At 41.7% G+C, this 14,781-nt stretch overlaps 1 protein-coding gene across 1 annotated transcript; it reads right to left on the reverse strand.

The window, feature by feature from the left end:
- Window positions 1-621: 621 nt before the first annotated feature.
- On the reverse strand, window positions 622-6,311 carry LOC115952175 (ubiquitin-like protein 5). The gene is made up of 2 exons (XM_031069248.1): window positions 5,979-6,311; window positions 622-933 (listed from the first exon to the last, which is right to left on the reverse strand). Exon 1 carries the CDS (start codon window positions 6,199-6,201, stop codon window positions 5,980-5,982), a length of 222 nt encoding a protein of 73 aa, XP_030925108.1. The 5' UTR covers window positions 6,202-6,311; the 3' UTR covers window positions 622-933; window position 5,979.
- Window positions 6,312-14,781: the final 8,470 nt, after the last annotated feature.

The raw sequence follows: 14,781 nt of genomic DNA on the forward strand, positions 1-14,781 counted from the left end.
CATTCAAGTATTCAATAAAAAGCCAGAGGAAAGGAAATTTTAACTAGTAGACAATCATTTTGAGAAGCTAAATAATGACAATAAGTATAGGGACATAAACATTTTTCACAATGGATCATGTTAACGAGTGCTCTTAGATCAATAGTTAATAATTCATTTAAGGAAAATTTTGGCATCACTTTTATGAAAAATGAAAAAAGTTGTCGAAACATTAATATATATATATATATATATATTTTTTTTTTTTTCACATAAAACTTTTTTTAAATGGATTGTTAACCAGTGCTCTAAAAGCATCCATTAGCATTTCCCTTTCACAATTACTGACATGATCTACCATGATTAGTGCATGATAAAATGGCTTTAACAGTGAACTCACGTAAAAATTATATTGCTAAATCATAACAAAGCCATATCAAGAACACTAAAAACAACTGCTTCTCAGCATGCCCTTTTAGAGCCCCAGATTATGGCAGAACAGTTCTCATCTTCAACTCCACCTTCCCCACAACACTCAAATGTAGATTTCACTTTTTTAAGTAGTTATTTTCTCAAAATAGTTGCTTATGCACAAATGGTTTAACTAATATCATGCTTAAGCAACCCAGCAGTTGTATGCCATTACCATCATAACCGATTTTTTAAGAATTTACTAATGACACAGGTGTGAAGATACAAGCAAAGAAACAATCTGCTCCCAAGTGATGATTTGCCTACAGCGCAATTTTTTATTTATTCAATGAGGCAGCAGTAACTAGATATGTGCATATCCCACACCTCCATATCAACTGAATAGCTGTTTTAGGGATACATACATGATACATGCCACACAATCATTGGTCCAGTTGAAAAGCAAATCACATAGAATGTCTCTTCTAGATACCATAACACTCAGACACACTTCCAGTGCATTTTTTCTAAGAAATAGAACACCTGAAAAACAAATATATCAATAAGAGTTAGAATCCAAAAGAGCAAACAATGAAACTTCCATAATATTAGTTTTAGTTATTCAGAGTTAAAATGTTTCAGATATCGAAACAAGAGTTAACAGGAGAAAATGCTACATTGAATTTATCAAATGGGAAAACCAACATAAAAATCTGCGGTTACACCTATGGCCCTACTGCGTATTTAACTGAGTCAAAATTTGGAAAGAGGTTCACGGAAAGAACATGCTTGTTTCCATTCTGCACAGCAAATAATTCAAAATTTGGAAAGAGGTTCACGGAAAGAACAAGCTTGTTTCCATTCTGCACAGCAAATAATTCAAATGGTACACTGCCCCACTAAATCAGTTACTCTTGGTAACTTTCGGTGGATCACTATCAAGTAACCTATGCTTATGACTTTAACTGCAGATTTTACTACATTCATTTTTTAAGGTGAACTTGATTTTCTTCTGGATATCCCTAACAAGAACCACAATGATATTCTGTTTGATCAGAGGAGTTGGGGACTACAAAAAAGAACCTCTCCATTGTTTTAATTGGTAATAACAGATGTCACACCAAAAACTTCTCAAACTTCTAATTAAAGGAGATAGTCCCATTGTTGCTAATTCAGCAAGAGACCGGCTTAAATATTGCCCAACAGAACCAATGGAGTACTAGATCTTCAATCTCCTCCACCCAAAAAAAACAAAAAATGAAAAACAAAAAAACAAAACCAAAAAAAAAAAAAAAAAAAAAAAAAAAACAACAACAACAACAGAGCATCACCTCACATATAGGATCAGATCTGCTAGTAATAATTATTGCATAAACAATCAACTTGCACCAATTTGAATCTCATCACCTTAATAATTTGCTGGGGTTAATCTCTACTATGAAAACAAGAACTTGGCATGTAAACGTTCTTCTAGCCTACAGCAAAGGTAACATTGAACTTATCCCCCCCTTCTTGGAGAACTGAAAAAATTATTAGAACAACAAAAGCAGAAGGTTGGGAGGAGAGAGTTATGGGGTAAAAGCGGCTTTCAAATCAAAGGAGAACTATTGGTAACATAGTACTGTGACCACCTGGTCAAACTGTCAAGTTTGTGATTTTGACAAATGATTGTATGTGGATTTTTATTTTTTTTATAGATATTACATAGCAGTACCATCAAACAAAAGTAGTAAAGGGCTTATAGGTTAACAATTATGAAGTTTTTTTACTAAAGGTGGAACAAACAAATTGATTCAGCACTTAACAAACTCAAATTTTAACAAGCCAGAGAGTCTGATTCAGTGTTCATTGTTCTACTGCCAAGGACCTCCACGAGTAAGAGCATCTTGAAAAACTCTCATTGACAGAATGGAAGTACAGAAACAGTCTTGACTACTGTGAGAAACACCAAAAAATTGGAAGAGCAAGCACCACAACATCCAAAATTTAATGTGGTTTGGTAAACATTATGCCTTCATCCACAAGCAACCAACCAAAATCCACTATCAATGATAAAGACTACAATCATCAATCAATTCTCACTAAATCTCACAAATATAAACTAGCCCAAATCAACAATACAAAAAAAGGCACCCTCACATTCATACACAAGTGAAGATTTTTCCTTATAACTCTCACACATAACAAAAGTTACACCACCACTCTATTTACAGGGAATATCATACCTCAATGCTTTTTTTCTTATCACTATGAGATTAACACTCTTAATAGGAATAAAGTATCACCTTGTTGTTCTTCTAAACCATGTGGGATTCCAAAATTAACAAGAAAACCTCAGAACTTATCCCCTCATGGGCTGGACTTAAGAAATCCCAACCTCCAATTCATGAGGTGCTTTTACTAGTATCCATTTGGGTATTTCCCTTTGCAACACCCCCCCCCCCCCCAACAGGGGGTGGACTTGTGGGAAGCAGTACTCCTCCACGTCCTCAACAGAGGATGCAATCACTAGAATTTAGCTTTGCAACCATATTAATTACATTCTTCACAAATCTCTCTTTCTTCTATTCATTAGTACCCTTTCCCTATGGCGTTTTAACAAATGAAAGGCTCCTCCCTACCTTTTGCTCCATTATATGCTCCACCTTTAACTGTCTCTCCAATCAACTTATACAGTATCTTGAAAGTCGACCCTTCATTGCCACCAAAGTATCTTTATTGACTTTCATAACTACATCTTTTAGATAATATCCATAGTCTTAAGTATCTAGCTGACCTTAAAAAATCAAATTGCTTCCAAGTTGGAGTATATGTCTCAATTAACTAAAGCTTTCCATTCAGATCTAACATATTAAAATTTACCGTACCTATTCCCACATTACACATTATTATTCACCTAGCAGAACCTACATCACAAGCTTTGTACATGCCAACTCAATCTTTATTCCAACACATATGAAAGGAGTAAGTAGAATATAAAACCCGCAAAATTTAATGGAACCTTTTTACTAATAATTAGAGCATCACCACTATCTTCATCCTCACTATCTGTCGTAACAATTGATGCATTTACAGGATATGCAACAAGCTTTTGTCTACTACAAATTTAACTCGGCTCAGTATTTCTTGCATTAATATTGATAATGTCCCAACTAATGACAATAAACACATTCCATGTCATTAATATCCATTTTGGGTCTAGACTATGATTTTGATTTCTTTCTATTAAAATTCCTCCCACACAATACACTCCTACCATGACTTGATTCAAACTTTACCACAAATACCCCAATTTCAAAATCATTCATTGACTTATTGAGCTTCTCTTTCTCCAATGAAATTATTATCATAGTATAGTTACAAGGGTATCATATGAAAGAGGGAGTGAGGTTAAGAGCAACAAGCCTTACTCCTACTTGATTCAAATGATCCCTAATGTCAATACCTTCCTCCATGTGCAATTGATACAACTCATCTGCAAAAATGAATGTTTCTAAGTGATTTTGACATGTGTATCTTCTTTAACATTAATCTTAGGTAGAAGTTTCATTCAATACACTATCATTTACCTATGGGAAGAAATTCAAACAGAGAGTATTCATTACATTCATCTCAAGTTATTCCCATTCATCATCAAACACAATGGCCAGTTTTGTCAACTTTCTATACAATGCCTTAATTAATACTTGCTTCTTTAATCAACCCTTCCTGCTGTAGGATATTGTTGATAATAATTTGCCAAATACTAAAATTAGGGTTGTGCATGGATTGGGTTTGGGATTGGGGTATTCCCGACATCCTTGGATTGAGAAATTCCTAAATCAACCCAACATATGAATCATGATAACTCTAACAACCAACCCCATCCAATCCAACTTGAGGGATTAGGTTGGGTTGGGATGTAAGTCTCAAAATTCAAAAAAAATCATAAAAAATTTAAAATAGATATATATATATATATATATATAGATTGAACTATTAATCGTGTGGCTTAGGTCGAGTTACTTGGGTTGAAATTTTGCCAACCTAAATTTGAGCCAACGCAAGCTTCGGGGGAAAAAAATTTAGAACCCAACTTAACCCATCAACCCATGAAAACCCAACATGAGGTAGCGGATTGGTTCCCTCAAGTCGGTAGGTTGAATGCATGCCCTTAACTAAAATTATAATTATCAACAAAAGGCTCTACCTCAAAATTTGTCCTCACCATCTTCAATAACTTGAAATATTCTTATACCGATTTGTTGTAAGAAACATTCAAAACAAGAAAATAATAAGCACCATAACACACCAAATTTAACATGATTTGGCCAATTCTATGCCTACATCCGCAAGCAATGCCAACCAAAATCCACTATCAATGAAGGATTACAGCCACATTCAATAATCTTAATAACACTCATAAACATAAACTAACACAAATCCCTATTACATCCAAAGGTGCTCTCACACAAACGCACATGGTAACACTTTGTCTTCTAAATCTCCTATACACAATAAAACTAAACCACCACTCCATCTATAGGGTATATCATTCATTTCTACTTCTTTTCTTATCAATGTGGGATTATAACTATTCACAAGAATTAGCGCAGCTCTTTGTTATTCTTCTGCATAGTGCTGTGAGATTCCAAACCAACAAGAAAACCTTTAAACTTCTATCCTCATGAATTGAACTTAACACCAACAAACAAGCATCAAAAGAAAAAATTGGGGTTAAATTTCATCTAGTCACTTTCGGGAGGTACCACACAAACCTATTGGAAGAACTGAATGCATAAGATTAAACTATGATTGCTCAGCTCTTCACAATATCATGAAGCTGGACATCACAAAATTCCTTTTAAAATAGATGATGAAAAGTTATACTTTGTCTATGGGGATTTTATATAGTCATATATCTTCCAAAATATTTTCTTTTCTTCCTTTTCCAAAATCTTATTTTCCACAGTTTCTTTCTCTATGCTAAAAGCCTGCACTAACAATAGTTCTTCCCCTCAGTAACGAAATTACCACCCCCAATTTCCCAATTGAACAAAGATCAGCCTACTCCATATGCAAAAAGGGAATAGAATAAACTGAGACATATTATCAATTTAAATAACACAGAAGTAAAACTAAATATAAATCAATCGTGGGGTTTTTAGCATAATCAATGTGCAAGGAAACATCCAAGGTTTTATTCAATAGAGCAAAGGAATTCACAATTCCTCTGTTCAAAAAGAAACTAACACATCCCTCGCTAAATATTCAACAATCCATCTATATTACAATAAACCAAAAGTAGAAACAAGCACCTGCAATTTGCATATAAACACACACACACACACACACATAATATATAAGAAGTTCTATCAGGTCAAGAGCAACACAAAATCCCAGAATCAAAGCAGTATATCCCAAATTCAGACAAAATAAAGCACGACCCAGAACTTCAAATCCCTCATATAACATAGCTATGTGTCCCAGTTGTCTAAATTTGATAGATAGTAGTAGTTATCAAAGAGAAAAAACAAGAAGACAGGACAGCACAGTGTTTTTTTTTTTGTTTCTGAAGAAGTAGAGGAAACAAAGACTGGGAATTTAACCTTAGTAGTAGTAGAGCTCGAGGCCCATGCCATCGTGAATCTCGTAATCCTTGAGAGTGATGTGGTCTTTGTAGATGTTGTACCACTTCTGGATCCTAATCTTGTCGGCCCTTGTACCAGTCTGAGCCGCCACAAGTTTCTTCAGGTCGCCAATGGTGTCATCCTCGTTGCACTTCACACGAACCTTCTTCCCCAACCGATCGTTCAGAACCACCTCTATCATCTTCACACTTCACAAATCAACAACCCTTCTTTAGTCACTCACACAAATTTTTGGGGAGAACGATTTACGAGTCTTGTTAACAATGTCGAAGTTTTCAGGTCCTTTATAGTCTTTTCATTATTATTAGTTTATTGGAGTGTACTATTCTATTATTATGCAAAATTGTATTTTAAGTCCTTTCTTAAAAGTGTAATAAATTATTAAAACTTGAAGAGTTAAAAAAATAAAATAAAATAAACAAAATCTTGAGTTTCAAATTTTCAATAACATTTTTTTCTTGAGAAGGAAATTTTCAATAACATTTATGCCATGTTTGAAAGTTTGGAGAGAGAGAGAGAGAGAAGAGAGTAGAAAGGGGAATGGTTATCCTCCACGTTATTTGAATATTTTTTTAAAATTAAGTAAAGGGAGGGGAATAATAATTTTTTTATAATTTGTAATTTTGTTAATATAGTAAAGGTAAATTTGGTAATTCATTTGGTTAAGTATTTCTATGTTCTACTCTCTCTCTCTCTCTCCAAATCTCTCCAATTTGGGGAAATTAAAAATGAGGGATTAGAAGTAATTAGAACTCCTTCAAATTGCTCCAAATCCCTCCCCTTATCCCTTAAAAAAACATTCAAATAAGGTAATTTAATTTACTCTCCCTCGCTCTACTCTACTCCCTTCTACTCCCCACCCATCCAAATAAGCTATTAGATTTGGAAATTTGTCGTATTTGGTTAAAGGAATTGTTTAAATATTGTGATTTCAAGTAAAAATGAAAAATGCTATATTTTTTTACATTACTTAAGAGTTATTGTAAAAATATTGTTGATGCATCACTTCAAATGTATTAAATATAGCGTATTTATAAAAGGAAACCCAACATCGATAAGTATGGATTTTACTTATTTTTTAAAATGTGATTTAACTTTTTTTTATTTTATTAATGGAATTTTATACGTTTTGGAATGAATATTTAAGATAGTAGTATTTGGAGATGATAAAATGGTCTGATGGGCCGACCTTAATGGGCCAGACGGATTGAAACTGTTGGGCCTGTATAAAGATGGTCCCACGCGCCTCGAAGGCCCATCGCTCACAGGTGCAGTAAGGGCCCATGATCCGAAATCTCTATTGCCTAGAAAAAGCCCTAAGATCCAATAAGGGAAATTGTATCAGAGTCCCACATTGGAAAGATCTGGAGGTCAAGAAGAAAAGCCAACTCTCTATTACTATAAAAGGAGTAACATTCACGCAAATCAAGGTACGAAAAATTGACCCTCTTTAACGCTCTAGAGGAAAAAGGACAAATTCTGACTTGACCTTCGGAGAGTGTTTAGCCGGCACCACACCAGTGCTCTCTAAAGGTTTTCTTCCGTTCGTTCTTGGTGTGCAGGTTCGCTTTGAGTCGCGAGTACGGTGTGACTCATTGGTGACAATTTTCAACGTCATCAGTTGGCGCTATCTGTGGGAAAGTGTAGCGCTTAATCGCTTCCTAGACAAAAGAGTTACATGGTACTCACTCGCTCAATGGAAACCACGAATGACGTTCAAGAAGAAGCCCCCACGACTGCCCTTGAAAAACAAGTCAAGACGCTCGCCGCAGCCGTGGAGCGCCTAACCAAACAAAACCACGACCTAGAAGAGCAGCTGAACCAAAAGAATGCGGCGGTCAATAACCAAGGAGCGGATCAAGAAGGGACCAGCGCTGAAAGGAGAGATCAGGACGGACAGCAGGAGAGTAACGCCCCGAGCAGACCAGTGCGACGGGACGTTAACATCCCTTCCTCGACGGATACAGCTCCACAATCCATCATCGTGGAGATGCAGGCGATTAAGGAACAGATGGATGTAATGATGAATGCTCTCAAGGGTCGAGTGTCAAGTGATCTTGACGACCTTGTCAACCGGACTGACTCGCCCTTCACGACAACCGTCAACTCCTTCCCCCTGCCGAATAAGTTCCGCATGCCGAACATGGATAGTTATGACGGAGTCAAGGACCCTCTAGATCACCTAGAGACCTTCAAGACCCTGATGCATCTTCAGGGAATGGCAGACGCGATTATGGGCAGGGCCTTTCCTACTACCCTAAAGGGCGCGGCAAGGATTTGGTTCAGCCGACTAGCACCCAACTCCATCAGCACCTTCAAGGAACTAAGTGCTCAATTTACCACGCACTTCATCGGAGGACATCGGTATAGAAAATCCACGGCTTGTTTAATGAACATCAAGCAGCGAGAGGAGGAGACGCTGCGGGCCTACATATCACGCTTCAATAAGGAAGCGCTCTCGATCGACGAAGCCGACGACAAGATATTGGTAGCAGCATTCACGAATGGGCTGAAGGGGGGTAAGTTTTTGTTCTCCCTATACAAAAACGACCCCAAGACCATGTCGGAGGTGTTTTACAGGGCCACCAAATATATGAACGCTGAGGACGCACTATTATCGCGAGAAGATAGACCCAAGAAAAGAGACAGACAAGAGGATTCCCGACAGGACCAGGGGCGGAAGAAAGGAAGGATGGGAGACCGAAGGGAGGACAGACGTCCAAAACCCATGGGCGGAAGGTTCGCAAGTTTCACCCCGCTAAACGCGCCGATTGACCAAGTCCTAATGCAGATTAAGGACGAAGGGTCCCTGACGTTCCCAGGAAAGCTGAAGAGTGACCCCAGCAAAAGGTCCAGAGACAAATATTGCTGCTTTCATCGTGACCACGGCCACGACACGGCCGATTGCTACGACTTGAAGCAGCAAATCGAAGCCCTTATCCGACAAGGGAAGCTGCAGAAGTTCGTCAACAAGGGGAAAACGGATCAACCCCCGCAGGAACAACAACTCCGCCGAGAAAACGAGCGACCAAGACCCCCAATAGGAGACATAAGAATGATAATCGAAGGAACTACTGCGACCGGATCGTCAAAGAAGGCTCGCAAAACATACCTTCGGATGGTACAGAATGTCCAGTCGACGGGCAGAGTGCCAAGGATAGCAAACAGAGAAGTCCCTATTGTTGGGTTCACGGAAGAGGATGCACGGCGCCTACACCATCCACACGACGATGCCCTCGTCGTCAGCATGCGGACAGGAGACTACAACGTGCACCGAGTGTTGATCGACAACGGCAGCTCGGCCGACATCTTGTACTATCCAGCATTCCAGCAAATGAGGATTGACAGGGAGCTGCTAATACCGACAGACGCCCCGCTCGTTGGTTTCGGAGGGAGTAGGGTATTCCCTTTGGGCTCGGTAACATTACCGGTGACGGTAGGAGATTACCCCCAACAGATAACCAGGAACGTGACATTCTTGGTGGTCGATTGCTCGTCCGCTTACAATGCTATTCTTGGACGGCCTACGCTCAACTCGTGGAAGGCGGCAACGTCAACTTACCACCTAATGATCAGGTTCCCAACGAAGTATGGGGTAGGAGAGCTACGCGGAAGTCAAGTTGCCGCACGAGAATGCTACGTAGCTATGATGGAGATGCAAGACCAAATCCAGGCTTTGAACATAGAAGAGCACCGAACGGTGGCAGAACCCACAGAGAAGCTGGAGGAGATAACTCTCGACAGTTCCAATCCGGACAGAACAACCAAGATCGGAACGCTTGCCAAACCCGCAATCCGTCAAGAACTCGTAGCTTTCTTGAGGAGCAATAAGGATGTGTTCGCCTGGAGCCATGACGATATGCCGGGAATCGATCCCTCGGTCATGGTACACAAATTGAATGTATTGCCCTCATTTCCACCCGTTCGACAAAAGAAGAGAGTGTTCGCACCGGAACGAGACCAAGCAATAGCGGAAGAGGTCCGCAAACTCCAAGAGGCAAGCTTCATCAGGGAAGTCTACTATCCCGATTGGCTGGCGAATGTGGTAATGGTGAAGAAAGCGAGCGGCAAGTGGCGGATGTGCGTGGATTTCACCGATCTTAACAAAGCGTGCCCTAAAGATAGCTATCCCCTTCCAAGAGTCGACGTCCTAGTAGACTCGACGGCTCAACACCAATTATTAAGCTTCATGGACGCTTTCTCGGGTTATAACCAGATCCGCATGCACGAGGCCGATCAGGAAAAGACTTCGTTCGTAACCAGCCAAGGACTATTCTGTTACAAAGTAATGTCATTCGGCCTGAAGAATGCAGGGGCAACATACCAAAGGCTAATGAACAAGATGTTCGTGCAGCAAATCGGGAGGAATGTTCAAGTCTATGTCGACGACATGCTGGTGAAGAGCCGGAAGGAGGAAGACCACCTGGAAGATCTTAAGGAAACGTTCGGTACGCTTCGATCCTACAACATGAAACTCAATCTGGGAAAGTGCGCATTTGGCGTAACGGCAGGCAAGTTCCTAGGGTTCATGGTATCCCAGAGGGGGATTGAGGCTAACCCGGACAAAATCCGAGCCATAGTAGAGATGGCCCCCCCGCGAAATGTGAAGGAGATACAAAGCCTTAACGGCAAGATAGCGGCATTAAATAGATTCGTGTCGAGAGCCACGGACAAGTGCTTGCCATTCTTTCGCACATTAAAGAAATCCTTCGAGTGGACGGACGAGTGTCAGCGAGCGTTCGAGGAATTAAAGGCATACCTATCTTCACCACCACTATTGAGTCCCTCGCAGCCCGGTGATGAACTTTTCCTCTACTTGGCTGTCTCCTCTGTCGCCGTCAGCGCGGCCTTAATTAGAGAAGAGGATAATGCACAGAAGCCTGTATACTACGCCAGCCGGGCGCTCCGCGGTGCCGAAGAAAGATACCAACCTATGGAGAAACTGGCTTTCGCATTGGTCACGGCGGCTCGCAAGCTCAAACCCTACTTCCAAGCCCATACCGTGAACGTAATGACCGACAAGCCCTTGCGAAGGGCACTGAGTAATCCTGAAGCCGCAGGTCGACTGACGCTGTGGGCAATAGAATTGAGTGAGTTTGATATCAAGTACCGTCCGCGTGTGGCCATTAAAGGACAAGCTGTAGCCGACTTCATAACAGAGTTTACGCGTGACGAGGACAAGGGGGCAGAGGAACCCCCCAAGTGGAGCATCTACACCGACGGGTCATCCAATCGGCGAATTGGAGGGGCCGGCATAGTGTTGCTGTCACCCGAAGGAGACAAGATCGAATGTATGGTCCGTCTCGACTTCCCCATTACCAGCAATGAAGCAGAATACGAAGCGGTGGCGGCAGGACTAGACCTAGCCAAAGCCACCGGAGCTGAAAGTGTGGCCGTCCATTGCGACTCTCAGGTCGTGACCAATCAAGTAAACGGAGACTATGAATGCAAGGGGGAAAGGTTGAAGAGATATCTTGATCAAGTGAGGGCAAGAGTTAACGGGCTAAAAGCGACGGTCGTCCAAATCCCAAGGGGAGAAAATGAGCTCGCCGATCGGCTAGCCAAAGCCGCCTCAGCAGAACATGTGACGACACCGGGTAATGTACTTTCCTTTGTTCAACTCTTTCCACTAATAGACCCCGACAATATGCAGGAGATACGCTCTGAAAGAAACTGGACCACCCAGATAACTTCATACTTGAAGGACGGGTTACTGCCACAAGAGAAGGAGGCAGCAAGGAAGCTGAAAGTCCAAGCGGCAAGATTCGTCCTGATAAAAGACATTCTTTACAAGAGAGGTTTCTCCCGCCCTTACCTAAGATGCCTCGGAGTAGAGGAGGCAGACTACGTAATGAGGGAAGTACACGAAGGAATATGCGGGAACCACTCTGGATCGCGGTTGTTGGTGCACAAACTGGTACGGGCTGGCTATTACTGGCCAACCATGCAGAAGGATGCCGAGTCTTACATTAAAAGCTGCGACAAATGCCAGAGGTTCAGCAATTTTATCGGACAGCCAGCTGAGGAGCTGACCCCTATGACGGCTCCATGGCCGTTCGCTCAGTGGGGACTGGATATCATGGGACCTTTCCCAACGGCGGTAAGGCAGCTAAAGTTCTTGGTAGTGGGTATTGACTACTTCACAAAATGGGTAGAAGCGGAACCCTTGGCCACCATTACAGAAAAGAATATTAGAAGTTTTGTTTGGCGGTGCATCGTATGCAGGTTTGGTATTCCTAGAGTCCTTGTCTCGGATAACGGGAGGCAGTTCGACAACGGCCACTTCCGGGATTTCTACACACAGCTAGGAATAAAAAACCACTACTCATCACCCGCCCATCCTCAGGCCAATGGCCAGGTTGAAGTCATGAACCGATCCCTGCTAAAGATTATCAAGACTCGGCTCGAGGGGGCAAAGGGAATATGGCCCGAAGAATTACCGAGCATACTATGGGCATACAGGACAACGACGAGGACTCCGACAGGAGAGACGCCATTCCGACTGACATACGGGAGTGAGGCGGTCATCCCCACAGAAGTTGGCCTCACAAGTCACAGGGTTCACAACCATGACGAAGGCAGGAACGACGAATCTTTGAGGCTACAGCTGGACCTGATAGATGAGGTAAGGTCGGCGGTGGAGCAAAGGATCGCAAGATACCAGGATCGCATGGCCAGACATTACAACTCCCGGGTCCGACACAGAGACTTCCGAGTAGGAGACCTGGTACTCAGGAGGGTCATGGGTGCAGCTAGAGACCCTACACAGGGAAAACTCGGCCCCAACTGGGAAGGACCTTACAGAGTCACGGCATGGAAAAGGAAAGGAACATACCACCTGGAGACTACAGAGGGGGAGAAGCTACCGCATCCATGGAATGCTGAACATTTGAGGAAATACTACCAGTGATACTAACACGGCGAACGGCAACCAATTTTCCATTTGGCTTTTATTAACTATTTATAAGTTTTTTCTTTAAACTGTGTTTCTCTTGCTACAATCTTGTCGTGCCTTTTTTAAGCCCAAGGGGGCAGGCACTTTTCCTTTACGCATCTCTATAATTAGATACAATTATGATCTTCTTCTACTTGGATGTCATTACAATTGTCCTCAAAGTTAACGAATGCTAGTTAAAAGTCCACAAGATGGACGGACACAAAATAAAGTCCACAAGATGGACGGACCATCTTACACGGGTGTCACCATCCTACATAGATGATTACTTGAAATCTACAAGATGAACGTCCGACGGATCACCAAAATGGTGAGAATTATACAAGTCCATAAATTGGACGGTATAGCCTCCACAAAGTGGACGGATCACCAAAACGGTGAGAATTATACAAGTCCATAAATTGGACGGTATAGCCTCCACAAAGTGGACGGATCACCAAAACGGTGAGCAATTCTACAAGTCCATAAAGTGGACGGTACAGCCGCCACAAAGTGGACGGATCACCCAAAACGGTGAGTAATTTAATAAGTTCATTAATTGGACGGTATAGCCTCCACAAAGTGGACGGATCACCAAAACGGTGAGAATTATACAAGTTCATAAATTGGACGGTATAGCCTCCACAAAGTGGACGGATCACCAAAACGGTGAGTAATTCTACAAGTCCATAAAGTGGACGGTACAGCCGCCACAAAGGGGACGGATCGCCCAAAACGTTGTATAAATTATATACGTACATAAAGCGGACGGTGTAGCCACCACAAAGTGGACGGATCACCCAAAACGGTGAGTAATTTAATAAGTTCATTAATTGGACGGTATAACCACCACAAGGTGAACGGACCATCGACTTGATAAAAAACTGCCCATAAAAGTGGACGGATAGTATATCGTATACGTCATAGACGGGTCCGATTAAAGGTGAGGAAAACTTTTTAAGTGGACGGATAAACAGAACAGTTTGTCTAAATTAACACTTAATATACAAGAAGACGGAGAGAAAATCCTTAAACGGATACAAATAATGAAGAAGCATATTATGAAAGAAAAACATTGTTCAGTACAAAAGCAAACTTAAAACAAACCGTTTACAAAGTACTAAAAATATATAAAAAGGGGACGGATCCTCCTCAACAATTACAAGGGGTTAATCAGCTTTCTTGGCGTCGGCAACAGGAACCTCATTCGGCATAGCGGACTCTTCGTCACCCTGAGCTGCTTCGTCTCCAAAGAGGTCCTCCGTATTTTCTGAGGCGACGGGCAGAGCAGACGTCTGATCTTGATCAGTGAGTGTTATCATGGACACGTCCAGATCTGGGTAGGCCTTTTTTACCTAACGGAGTGCATCGTCAAAACCTTGAAGGAACGATCCCCCAAGCTCTTTCAGCAAAGCCTCAGAGTCGCGATACTCTTTGACGGCGTCCTCCCTGGCCTGACGGAGCTTCTTCTTCAAATCCTTCACTTCATCATCCTTACCCTTCAAGGCCTTCCCAGCTTCTTCCGTCCTCTGTTCAAGCTCTTTTCTGGTCTTCTCAGACAGTTCGAATTTCTGCTCCATTGTGGACTTCCACTTGTGCAGTTGGCTAAGCTCCTCCTCCGTCTGCCCAGCTTTTGACCGAACACGTTCCAGAGCCGCTTCACAGTTGAGGCAACGGTCTATCAAGCCCTTCATCATAACCAAGGACTGAAATAAACAAAATTAAGAGGGGTTAAATATAAAACTAAGAGCGGACGGACAAACGTTGACGGATAAAAAGGTTACCTGTCCAACGACGAATAAACCCGTCTCCCCCATTGCCTCCGTT

This window comes from Quercus lobata, chromosome 7 (assembly GCF_001633185.2).
Source record: "Quercus lobata isolate SW786 chromosome 7, ValleyOak3.0 Primary Assembly, whole genome shotgun sequence".
NCBI lineage: Eukaryota > Viridiplantae > Streptophyta > Magnoliopsida > Fagales > Fagaceae > Quercus > Quercus lobata.